Here is a 13,352-nt window from a genome sequence, read left to right as displayed (position 1 = left end):
CCATCATCACTTGCATACATATAAAATATAGATTGTTCATTGTTCAAGGCACTAAAAAAACAGTATGATCAAGACTAACTGGCAGGTCAGGTCTCAACTCTAACAATAGATTGTCTATTAGCTAAAATATAAAGACAAATTTCTCCTACATTGGTGTGTCCGGTCCACGGCTTCATCCTTACTTGTGGGATATTCTCATTCCCTACAGGAAATGGCAAAGAGAGCACACAGCAAAGCTGTCCATATAGCCCCCCCTCTGGCTCTGCCCCCCAGTCATTCTCTTTGCCGCTCTGAACAAGTAGCATCTCCACGGGGATGGTAAAGAGTATGTGGTGTTAGTTGTAGTTTTATTTCTTCTATCAAGAGTTTGTTATTTTAAAATAGTGCCGGTTTGTACTATTTACTCTACAACAGAAAGTGATGAAGATTCCTGTTAAAAGAGGAGTATGATTTTAGCACCAGTAACTAAAATCCATTGCTGTTCCCACGCAGGACTGTTGAAACCAGAGAACTTCAGTTGGGGGGAACAGTTTGCAGGCTTATATGCTTCAGGTATGATCAGTCACTTTTCTAACAAGACCTTGTAATGCTAGAAGACTGTCAGTTTTCCCTTATGGGATAGGTAAGCCATTTTCTTAGACTCAGTTACAGAATTAAGGCTTATAACTTGGGCTCTATGCTGGTTGACACTATTGTGGGCTAAATCGATTGACTTTTATCATGTTTATTTGACATTTGGAGTGTTTGGCAAACTTTGAAACACTTTTGGGGACGTTTATTTGCGCCTGGCAGTTGTTTAGACACCTAATATTGTCAGAAAGGCCCCTTCACTCTGGAATGCAGAGGGAGGAGGCCTCATTTTCGCACCTCAGTTGCGCAGTTACTTTCTCTAGGCAGTGCATGCAGCTTCACGTGAGAAGGTCCAGTGGCTTAGAAAAGAACTCAGAGAGGCTTATTACTGTTGTGAATAACCCCTAAGGAAGGTAAAAGCCGCAGCAAAGTCTGTGGCAGGGACTGTAGTGTGTTTAAACCGGTCAATTGTGATTATTAGCTCCGGTTTGGTCATTTAAGGGTTAAGAGACTTGAAATTTGGTGTGCAATACTTTTAAAGCATTAAGACACTGGGGTATAAATTTCATAAAGATCGGATATTTCTTTGATATTTTTTCGATCATTCAGAAATAAAGTGTGCCCTTTTTATTATTTAAAGAGACAGTAACGGTTTTGTTTAAAATTGTTTTTATTGCATTAAAAACTTGCCTAAGTCTGTTTAACATGTCTGTACCTTCAGATAGCCTATGTTCTGTGTGTATGGAGGCCAAGGTGGTTCCCCTATTAAATGTATGTGCGAATTGTGCCATGGCGTCCAAACAGAGTAAGGACAGTACTGTCACATTTAATAATGTTGCCCAAGATGATTCTTTAAATGAAGGTAGTGGGGATAGTTCATCATCCTCTCCTTCTGTGTCAACACCAGCTTTGCCCGCGCAGGCAATACCTAGTACATCTAGCGCGCCAATGCTTGTTACTATGCAGCAATTAACAGCAGTAATGGATAATTCTCTAGCAGCTCTTTTATCCAAACTGCCAGCATTTCCTAGAAAGCGTGATTGCTCAGTTTTAAATACAGAGGATGAGCAAGTAGGCGCTGACGATAATTTATCTGTTATACCCTCACATCAATCTGAGTTGGCAGTGAGGGAGGGTCTGTCTGAGGGAGAAATTTCTGACTCAGGAAAAATTTCTCAGCAGGCAGAACCTGATATCGTGGCATTTAAATTTAAGCTTGAACATCTCCGCGCTCTGCTTAAGGAGGTGCTAGCTACCCTTGATGATTGTGATACTTTGGTGATTCCAGAGAAGTTGTGCAAAATGGACAAATTCTTAGAGGTCCCAGTGCATGCTGATGCTTTTCCGATACCCAAGAGGGTGGCGGACATAGTGACTAAGGAGTGGGAGAAGCCAGGTGTACCTTTTGTTCCCCCTCCTATATTTAAGAAAATGTTCCCCATTGTCGACCCCAGAAGGGATGCATGGCAAACGGTCCCTAAGGTAGAGGGGGCAGTTTCAACGTTACCTAAGCGCACAACTATTCCTATAGAAGACAGTTGCGCTTTCAAAGATCCTATGGATAAAAAATTGGAAGGATTGCTTAAAAAGATTTTTGTTCAGCAAGGTTTCCTTCTTCAACCAATTTCGTGCATTATTCCTGTCACCACGGCGGCGTCTTTTTGGTTTGATGAACTAGAAAATTCGCTCCAAAAGGAGACTCCATATGATGAGGTCATGGACAGAATTCACGCACTAAAGTTGGCTAATTCCTTTATTTTGGATGCCGCTTTTCAATTGGCTAAATTAGCAATTTTGCAATAGTGGCGCGCAGGGCGCTTTGGCTAAAATCTTGGTCGGCGGATGTGTCGTCCAAAACAAAATTGCTTAATATTACTTTCAAAGGTAAGACCCTTTTCGGGCCAGAATTGAAGGAGATTATTTCAGACATCACTGGGGGAAAGGGCCATGCCCTCCCACAGGATAGGCCTTTCAAGGCTAAGAATAAGTCTAATTTTCGTTCCTTTCGCAATTTCAGGAACGGACCGGCTTCTAACTCTGCAGCCTCTAGACAAGAGGGTAACGCTTCCCAGCCTAAACCAGCATGGAAACCATTGCAAGGCTGGAACAAGGGAAAGCAGGCCAAGAAGCCTGCTGCTGCTACCAAGACAGCATGAAGGGGTAGCCCCCGATCCGGGACCGGATCTAGTAGGGGGCAGACTTTCTCTCTTTGCTCAGGCTTGGGCAAGAGATGTTCCGGACCCCTGGGCACTAGAAATTGTCTCTCAGGGGTATCTTCTAGAGTTCAAGGAACTTCCTCCAAGGGGAAGGTTCCACATGTCTCGCTTATCTTTAGACCAGATAAAGAGACAGGCATTCTTACGTTGCGTAGGAGACCTATTAAAGATGGGAGTGATACACCCAGTTCCAACAGCGGAACAAGGTCTGGGTTTTTACTCAAACCTGTTTGTAGTTCCCAATAAAGAAGGAACTTTCAGGCCAATTCTGGATTTAAAAATTCTAAACAAATTCCTCAGAGTTCCATCATTCAAAATGGAAACCATTCGGACGATTTTAACAACGATCCAGGAGGGTCAATATATGACTACCGTGGACCTAAAGGATGCATACCTGCATATTCCTATCCACAAAGATCATCATCAGTTCCTGAGGTTCGCCTTTCTGGACAAACATTACCAGTTCGTGGCTCTTCCGTTCGGTTTAGCCACTGCTCCCAGAATTTTCACAAAGGTGCTAGGGTCCCTTCTAGCGGTCCTAAGGCCGAGGGGCATTGCAGTAGCACCTTACCTAGACGACATTCTAATTCAAGCGTCGTCCCTTCCCAGAGCAAGGGCTCATACAGACATTGTTTTAGCCTTTCTCAGATCTCACGGGTGGAAGGTGAACATAGAAAAGAGTTCCCTGTTCCCGTCCACAAGGGTTCCCTTTCTGGGAACAATAATAGACTCTGTAGAAATGAAGTTAAAGCTTCTAAACGCTTGTCGAGTTCTTCAATCTATTCCTCAGCCCTCCATAGCTCAGTGCATGGAGGTAATAGGACTAATGGTTGCGGCAATGGACGTGGTTCCTTTTGCTCAAATTCATTTAAGACCATTGCAACTGTGCATGCTCAAACAGTGGAATGGGGATTACGCAGACTTGTCTCCCCAGATTCAAGTGGACCAGATAACCAGAGACTCACTCCTCTGGTGGTTGGCTCAGGATCACCTTTCTCAGGGAATGAGTTTCCGCAGACCAGAGTGGATCATTGTCACAACTGACGCCAATCTCTTCAATCTCTGGGGCTCCCTGAAAGCTCAGGGTCTATGGTCTCGGGAAGAGTCTCTTCTCCCGATAAACATTTTGGAACGGAGAGCGATATTCAATGCGCTCCTGGCTTGGCCTCAACTAGTGAAGGCCAGGTTCATAAGATTTCAGTCGGACAACATGACGACTGTAGCGTACATCAATCATCAGGGAGGAACAAAGAGTTCCCTGGCGATGAGAGAGGTATCCAAGATCATCAAATGGGCGGAGGATCACTCCTGCCATCTATCTGCAATTCACATCCCAGGAGTAGACAACTGGGAGGCGGATTATTTGAGTCGTCAGACTTTCCATCCGGGGGAGTGGGAACTTCACCCGGAGGTCTTTGCCCAGTTAACTCAACTATGAGGCATTCCAGATATGATCTGATGGCATCTCGTCAGAACTCCAGCCAGGATCAAACAGGAGATGGCCTCTGTGATTCTAATAGCTCCTGCATGGCCACGCAGGACTTGGTATGCAGACCTGGTGAATATGTAATCGGCTCCACCATGGAAGCTACCTTTGAGGCAGGACCTTCTAGTACAAGGTCCATTCGAACATCCAAATCTAGTTTCTCTGCAACTGACTGCTTGGAAATTGAACGCTTGATTCTATCTAAGCGTGGGTTTTCAGATTCGGTTATAGATACTCTGGTTCAGGCCAGAAAACCTGTAACTAGGAAAATTTACCATAAGATATGGCAAAAATATATCTGTTGGTACGAATCCAAGGGTTACTCTTGGAGTAAAATTAGAATTCCTAGGATACTTTCCTTTCTCCAAGAGGGTTTGGATAAAGGTTTGTCAGCTAGTTCTCTAAAAGGACAGATATCTGCTCTGTCTGTCTTGTTGCACAAACGTCTGGCAGCCGTGCCAGATGTACAGGCGTTTGTACAGGCATTAGTTAGAATCAAGCCTGTCTACAGACCTATGACTCCTCCATGGAGTCTAAATTTAGTTCTTTCAGTTCTTCAAGGGGTTCCGTTTGAACCTTTGCATTCCATAGATATTAAATTACTATCTTGGAAAGTTCTGTTTTTGGTTGCTATTTCTTCAGCTAGAAGAGTTTCCGAATCGTCTGCTTTGCAGTGTACTTCACCGTATCTGGTATTCCATACAGATAAGGTAGTTTTACGTACTAAGCCTGGTTTTCTTCCAAAGGTGGTTTCCAATAGGAATATTAACCAGGAAATAGTTGTTCCTTCTCTGTGTCCGAATCCAGTTTCGAAGAAGGAACGTTTGTTACATAACTTAGATATAGTTTGTGCTTTAAAATTCTATTTAGAAGCAACAAAGGATTTCAGACAGACATCTTCTTTGTTTGTCGTCTATTCTGGTAAGAGGAGAGGTCAGAAAGCTACTGCTACCTCTCTTTCCTTTTGGCTAAAAAGCATCATCCGTTTGGCCTATGAGACTGCCGGACAGCAGCCTCCTGAACGAATTACAGCTCACTCTACTAGAGCTGTGGCTTCCACATGGGCCTTCAAGAATGAGGCTTCTGTTGAACAGATCTGTAAGGCAGCGACTTGGTCTTCTCTGCATACTTTTGACAAATTTTACAAATTCGATACTTATGCTTCTTCGGAGGCTGTTTTTGGGAGAAAGGTTTTGCAAGCTGTGGTGCCTTCCGTTTAGGTTACCTGACTTGTTCCCTCCCTTCATCCGTGTCCTAAAGCTTTGGTATTGGTTCCCACAAGTAAGGATGAAGCCGTGGAGAAAACAGAATTTATGTTTACCTGATAAATTTCTTTCTCCTACGGTGTGTCCGGTCCACGGACCGCCCTGGCTTTTAGTCAGGTTTAAAAATTTTATTTTTCTGTACACTACAGTCACCACGGCACCTTATAGTTTCTCCTTTTTCTCCTAACCGTCGGTCGAATGACTGGGGGGCGGAGCCAGAGGGGGGGCTATATGGACAGCTTTGCTGTGTGCTCTCTTTGCCATTTCCTGTAGGGAATGAGAATATCCCACAAGTAAGGATGAAGCTGTGGACCGGACACACCGTAGGAGAAAGAAATTTATCAGGTAAACATAAATTCTGTTTTCTGATACAACAGCAAAACAATGAAATGTATATGTCTCTTAAAGTGATGGTAAATCCTAGCGTTAGTGAAACGCTAGGATTTACCAGTGGAAAAAATAAAGGGGTCTTTCAGTCATGAAGTATAAAATCCTTAATGCTCAAAGTTTCTTTATTTGTTTGAAGCGTTTTCCCGCATTGAGCTTCAAACAAATAAAGGAACTTTCAGTACTCAGAATAGATGAAGCAGAAATCTGACCCTTCAGTTACATAAGCGTCTGGCGGTTGTGCTGGATGTTCAATCCTTTTGTCAGGCCTTGGTCAGGATCAGGCCTGTGTTTAAATCTGTTGCTCCTCCTTGGAATCTTAACCTAGTTCTTAGAGTTTTGCTGCCGGCTTCGTTTGAGCCAATGCATTTCTTGAATATTAAGTTGTTATCTTGGAAGGTTTAGTTTCTTTTTGCTATTTCTGCTTTTAACAGTATGATTCACTTAACTTATCTTTCATGCAGATAAGGTGGCTCTTCGTACTAGGTTGGGTTTTCTCCCTAAAGTGGTTTCGGATAGAAATATTAATCAGGAAATTGTTGTTCCTTCTCTCTGTCCCAATCCTTCTTCTCATAAGGAGCATCTGTTGCACAACTGGGATGTTGTGCGTGTTTTAAAATTCTATTTACAGGCGACTTAGGATTTTCGCCAGTCTTCTGCTCTTTTTTATTTGTTTCTCGGGAAAGTGTAAAGGTCAGAAGGCTACTGCTACTTCTCTTTCCCTCTGGTTGATAAGTATGATTCGTTTGGCTTATGAGACTGCTGGTCAGCAGCCTCCTTAGAGAATTACGGCTTATTCCATGAGGGCTGTCTCTTCTTCTTGGGCTTTTAAGAATGAAGCTTCTGTGGAACAGATTTGCAAGGCTGCAACTTGGTCCTCTCTGCACAATTTTTTTCCAAATTTTATAAATTTGATACTTTTGCCTCGGCTGAGGCCTCTTTTGGGAGAAAGGTTCTTCAAGCAGTGGTGCCTTCTGTTTAGGTCTGCCTGTCTTGTTCTCCCTCCCTATTCATTCTGTGTCCTCTAGCTTGGGTATTGGATCCCACTAGTAATTGAATGACGTTGTGGACTCTACATATCTTAGGAAAGAAAACAAAATTTATGCTTACCTTATAAACTTCTTTATTTCCGGATATGGAGAGTCCACGACACCACCCTTAATTAAGACAGTTATTTTTTACTAAACCTCAGGCACCTCTATACCTTTGTGTTATTCCTTTTTCCATTTCCCTTCGGTCAAATGACTGGGGATTATGGGTATGGGAGTGATACTTAACAGCTTTGCTGTGGTGCTCTTTGCCGCCTCCTGCTGTCCAGGAGTGATTTTCCCACTAGTAATTGAATGACGTTGTGGACTCTCCATATCCAGAAAGAAAGAAATTTATCAGGTAAGTATACATTTTGTTTTTCCTGTCCAACCGCTTCTTAAAGGGACATTATACACTAGATTTTTCTTTGCATAAATGTTTTGTAGATGATCCATTTATATTTACCCATACAGTTTTGTTTTTTAATGTATAGTTTAAATAAGTGTGCTGATTTTCAGACTCCTAACCAAGCCCCAAAGTTTTAGGAGAATACTGATGTATGCCTCCTCCAGCTTTCTCCTGTTTGTGTAAAGGGTCTTTTCATATACAGAGGAAGCGGAAAAGTGTCTGCTTTCACTGGGTGTTCCAGTCAAGCTACTCAAAAGTGCTGAACAGGGAATTTCTAAGTAAGTTTTTAAACAGTTTTATATTGAATTTTTATAACAGTATCTGTCCATATTATTCTTTATAGTAGTGTCTATTACATGTCTGCAGTTATATAAAAATTGGTGTATACTGTCCCTTTAAATACCCTTTCTCCTTTAGTGATACATGGAGACATGAGCCATAATATCTAGAGTTTAAGAATTGTGATTTAACTTATTTTTTGTTTGTTTTTAAATGCTGCAGCCAGTGGAAGTGAGTAAACCTTCTACAACCTATAAGCCTGAAGTTGCAAATATAGATCTGCCAAAAGCCCCAGCCATAGCACCCATCAAACTAGCCTCATGGAATCAGTCTTCACTGGATGCAGATACAGAAGAGCTATTTTCTGAATCAGACTCCCAGGTAACTGGATTACAATGAATATTTGTTTAAAGGGACAGTAAACACCAGAATTTTTGTTGTTTTAAAAGAAAGATAATCACTTTATTATCCATTCCCTAGCTTTGCATAACCAACACTGTTATAGAAATACACTTTTTACCTCTGTAATTACCTTGTATCTAAGCATCTGCAGACTGCCCCCTTATTTCAGTTCTTTTGACAGACTTGCATTTTAGCCAGTCAGTGCTGACTCCAGGTTAACTTCACGTGCGTGAGCGCAATGTTATCTATATGAAACACATGAACTATTACCCTCTAGTGGTCAAAATGCATTCAGATTAGAGGCAGCCTTCAATGTCTAAGAAATTAGAATATGAACCTCCTAGGTTTAGCTTTCAACTAAGAATACCAAGAGAACAAAGCAAAATTGGTGATAAAAGTAAATTGGAAAGTTGTTTATAATTACACTTCCTATTTAAATCATCAAAGTTTTTTTTTTGGACTTGACTGTCCCTTTAACCCTTGTAATGTTAGTCAACTCTAGCGCACCAGTGCAGTACTGGGACATGCCTGAACACATCTGGCAAGCCAATGGCAAGAGACATATGAGTATAGTCACCAGCTAGCTCCTATAAGTGCATTGCTGTTCCTGAGCCTACCTAGGTATGTTTTTCATTAAAAGATGCAAAGAGACCAAAAGTACAGTTGATAATCTAGGTAAATTGAAAAGTCTCAGACAGTTGCATGCTCTGATGGAACCATAAAAGTTAATTTAGGGCCCTTAAAGTTTACATTAAAAAAAAATGTAAAATAAAGCTCCTGGGTTATGCTCCAATTTATAAATTGAACTCCTCCCCTGTCTCACCTCAGATTCTGTAGTCAAAAACTACACTCTCTTACATGGGAAGTTTTCATTTAGTTCCACAAATGTTATACATTGTTTTAAATGATCAAATTCAAGCTTTAAAACTCCCTTCCAATATTTTTATATATTTATGCAACATAAAGCAAATACATTTCCTGATGAAATTCCAGTACATTTTCTTCTTTTTTTTCCCCCGACATAAAATAAACTTAAAAAAAAAAAAAATCACATTTAAATACATAGCTTTATCTTCTATATTTCAGGTTGACACTACAACCCCGAAGAGAAAACTGCCTGAATGGTTTGGCGCTCCTAAAGGAAATTTATCAGGCAATGTTGTCAAGAAAGCAAAAACCAAAAAGGGACTTTTTGGCTGAAATACTGTGAGCATTCAAGACACTGTGACATTTTCAAACATTTATCATGAAGACAGATATAAAGGATATGAAATGTATGAGGAAAAAAAATATGAATATATACAGAAAGAATTTAGGTGTTGAAATAGACACTTGTCCTAAGTGTTACGTACTTGAAAAAACACACGGCACCTTTACTGGTAAAATGTTTGTGTGCAAGAACATAGTTAAAACTAATGTTTTCTGGGTGGGGGGCTGGAATTAACCTCACTAAATGCAAAACTGTACAGTAGGGAATTAGAGTGCAAGGATATAGGTTTAGGTATAAAGATATCTTTCTCTCTTGGCTAAAACCTTCCCAATTATTATTTTACTCTACGTATTCTGTTCACTGAAAATTTCAAGTATATTTCACATAGTTTGGTGAATAGACTGTATAAAATATGAATTTATTAAAGTCACTTCCGTCGTTACTGCCTAAGGAGTTATATTCATTAAGGGTGTATAAATATCTGCATAATTCTGTAGTTCTCTCCTTTTTAAAAAAAAAAAAAAAAAAAAAAAAAAACTGCCTCTTTATAGCATATTCAAAGTATTAGAACTGTATGCTATTTAAGGACAGGCAATTGGCTACATTATTCATTTATTTTTTAAGCTATACATTATATAGTTAGCCTAGTGATAACTGGACTGTGTCTCAGACCAAGCTATTTGTTTGATAAAAAGGATTTATTGAATAATTGTCTTAGAGATTTTAACACTGAGGACCCTTAGTTACAGTATGTATATAATAAATATATATATATATATATATATATATAAACATTATAGAGAGAGGAAAATGCTGTTGCATTTCGGCTTCAAGTATGAGACATTCCCTTCTGAATACCTTTCTAAATATTTGTTTGGGGGATTTCCCTGAACTGTACTGGTGCAATATTACACATTTTTGTAATTAGCTCATTTTTTCAGAGCTTTCTTTAAAATCTTTTATAGGCCATTTGATTATATGTACTTTTTTGGCACGTCTTTCTAATTCATACAAACATATCTATATCTTATTCTTAGATGTGATTTGTTTTGCAGAGATACTAAAAGAATGTTGCTTAGGGATGGCTCAACAGATCTGTTTGTAATAGGTTTTATTTTTGCAAAAAATAAGAGTGCATAAATGAGCATTATTATGTGGTACATGTTTTAATAATAAAAGCTGGTACAGCAAATAATGTGGCCTACCTAGGAAACATTTTTTTTCCTTTAAATAATAAATCACAAACTTGTGTATGTTTGTATGAATGCAAACTTAGTGGTTTTGATACAAAAGACTATTTTTTTTCCTTAAGATTCTTTTTTTAATGCACTTTTATTGTTGGAAAAATATTGCTGTTAGTTATGGCACTGTAGAGGGCACAATGTAAAATAAGTAAATGCTTTTTCAAGGATTTTTTTCTTTCCTAAGATATGAGTCCACAACGTCATCAATTACTCTTGGGAATATCACTCCTGGCCAGCAAGAGGAAGCAAAGAGCACCACAGTTAAACTGATAAGTATCACTTCCATTCCCACAAACCCCAGTCATTCTCTTTGCCTTCGGTGCAAGGAGGAGGTGAAGTTTTGGTGTCTAAAGATGATTGGATTTATATCACTTAAATCAAAGAGTTATGGCTCATTACACGAGGGCTGTCTCTTCTTCTTGGGCTTTCACAGATGAAGCTTCTATGGATCGGTTTTGCAAGGCTGCAACTTAGTCTTCTTTGCAACTTTTTCAACATTTTATCAATTTGATTTTCTTTTTGCCTCAGACAAGGTTTCTTTTGGAGGATAAGTTCTTCAAGCGGTGGTTCCTTCTGTTTAGGTCTGCCTGTCTTGTCCCTCCCTAATCATCTGTGTCCTCTAGCTTGGGTATTGGTTCCCAAGAGTAATTGATGACGTTGTGGACTCACCATATCTTAGGAAAGAAAACAAAATGTATGCTTACCTGATAAATTTATTTATTTCCGGATATGGTGAGTCCACGACCTTGCCCTTTATTTTTAGACAGTTGTTTTTTTTTACTAAACTTTAGGCACCTCTACACCTTTGTGTTACTCAGTTTTCTCCATTACCTTAAGTCGAATGACTGGGGGTTTTGGGAAGGGAAGTGATACTTAACAGTTTAACTGTGGTGCTCTTTGCCTCCTCCTGCTGGCCAGGAGTGATATTCCCAATTGATGACGTCGTGGACTCACCATATCCGGAAATAAATAAATTTATCAGGTAAGCATAAATTTTGTTTTTATCACAAATTTAAATAATATTAAAGTGAAGGTAAACTTTGGTGAATGAAAGCCCGTTTTTTAAAAATACTATTAAAAACAGGGGCACTTTCTTTCATCAAAGTTTACAAATCAGCCGTTTTGATTAAAAAATTACCTTTTTTTTTCTTTTCACATCCCGAGCAGCTTCCCCCTCCTGGAAATCCTCTCTTCACACGTCAGCAATGACTAATCCAGCTTCCTCCAATCACGGCTTTCCCCCCAGGGTAGTCATTGCCTGAGGCCATTCTGTGATTGGAGGAAGCCAGATTAGTCATTGCTGACGTGTGAAGAGAGGATTTCCAGGTGGGGGAAGCTGCTCTAGCTGTGAAAAGAAAAAAAGGTACGTTTTTAATCAAAACGGCTGCTTTGTAAACTTTGATGAATGAAAGTGTCCCTGTTTTTAATAGTATTTTTAAAAAAACGGGCTTTTATTTATCAAAGTTTACCTTCACTTTAACTATAAAAGTGTTAAATATTCTCAGACTTTACCTGGTATATTTGTTCTTTGTCGTTTGATTGTCATACTGTGGTGTCACATGCAACAACTATGCATGCAAATATGTATCTCCTAAAATATAATTTGATGTATTAAACATTCAGTACAATACATCAAGGCTGAAAACACTATAGATTATCCTCAAAAATGATTATTTCTCAGTATTTTTTATTTTTCATTTATAATTGTTGTTATTAAAATATTTCTACACATGAAGTGTTGTTTATTTTTTATTTTATTTCTATGTTTTACTTTTAGATAATTTATAGCTTTGCACAAAACAATTTGGCCAAGTGCGTAAAATATGTGTTCACTTTAATATGGAGTGTTACCAAACTTGGAAATGTTCTAAAGGTAGTAAACAACTCCATTGTGAAAGCATCACCCAAGCAATGATAGTCTAGTATTTAAATGAAGCAGCAATAAACACACACACACTGTCACACACACACACTCTCTCTCTCTCTCTCACACACACACACACACTCTCTCTCTCTCTCTCTCTCACACACACACACACACTCAAATTTGCTGAAGCACTCACATTTGCTCTCTCATGCACACTCTCGCACACACACCCTCAATCACAAATGCAAACAATTGCAGTGACAAGAAAAAAATGTAGCTGTTCCTTTCACTTCAGTTTATTTCACATAATAGAGAGGGGAAGTGCTAAATTTTTTAGACAGTTTAAAAATTTACATAACAAATATTAGCTCCTAGATGGCAGTGCCCAGTATGAAGATGCAGACTGTCGCTAACTAATACTTGTAAGGGGTTAAAATAAGAGAACAACTTTAAAGACAGCTGCAGGCACAGAAGGAAAACAATAGCATGATGGGTATTAACTATTCTACTGTAGTTGTACTCAGCAGTTTAATGTCCCTTTAAGTTACAAAGACACCAAACTTAAGGCTAGATTACAAGTGGAGCACTAAATTATAAATTTGCCCATTTGCAGGTGCGGCAATTACCAGCCATTACAAGTCATTAACCAGATCTCTGGTTACTTTTATAAATAAGCACCAAAATACAGTGCTGTTCCCTTCACTTGGTGATAATACTTGCAATTAAATGTAAAATTGTTAAGGTGTAGAATAAATTATAGTGTTTACTATGTCTTTCATACAGGTGGCGAGAGTCAACGATTCATTACTCCTGGGAATTATCTTCCCTCACCACTAGGAGGAGGCAAAGATTCCCAAACCTCAAGAGCTCTATAAAACCTTTCTAACCTAACCAGAAACTAGGGTTGTCTCCACTGGGGCAAGGTGTATAATGAAGATGTGCATATGATTCTTCAATGAGAGAGACTTTGTCTATGTAGAGGCCCGTTT

General features: G+C 39.3%; 1 protein-coding gene across 1 annotated transcript in view; it reads left to right on the top strand.

Annotated features, from left to right (window-relative positions):
* Window positions 1–9,702, top strand: part of WRN (WRN RecQ like helicase) — a 377,656-nt gene extending 367,954 nt beyond the window's left edge. The window contains exons 34-35 of the mRNA XM_053700137.1: window positions 7,863–8,021; window positions 9,129–9,702. Of these exons, the coding sequence (XP_053556112.1) occupies window positions 7,863–8,021; window positions 9,129–9,242 (273 nt within the window). The 3' untranslated portion in view covers window positions 9,243–9,702. The remainder of the gene's footprint in view (window positions 1–7,862; window positions 8,022–9,128) is intronic.
* The last annotated feature ends 3,650 nt before the right edge of the window (window positions 9,703–13,352 follow it).

This window comes from Bombina bombina, chromosome 2 (genome assembly GCF_027579735.1).
Source record: "Bombina bombina isolate aBomBom1 chromosome 2, aBomBom1.pri, whole genome shotgun sequence".
NCBI classification, from domain to species: domain Eukaryota; kingdom Metazoa; phylum Chordata; class Amphibia; order Anura; family Bombinatoridae; genus Bombina; species Bombina bombina.
This window is presented reverse-complemented; position numbering and strand designations above follow the sequence as displayed.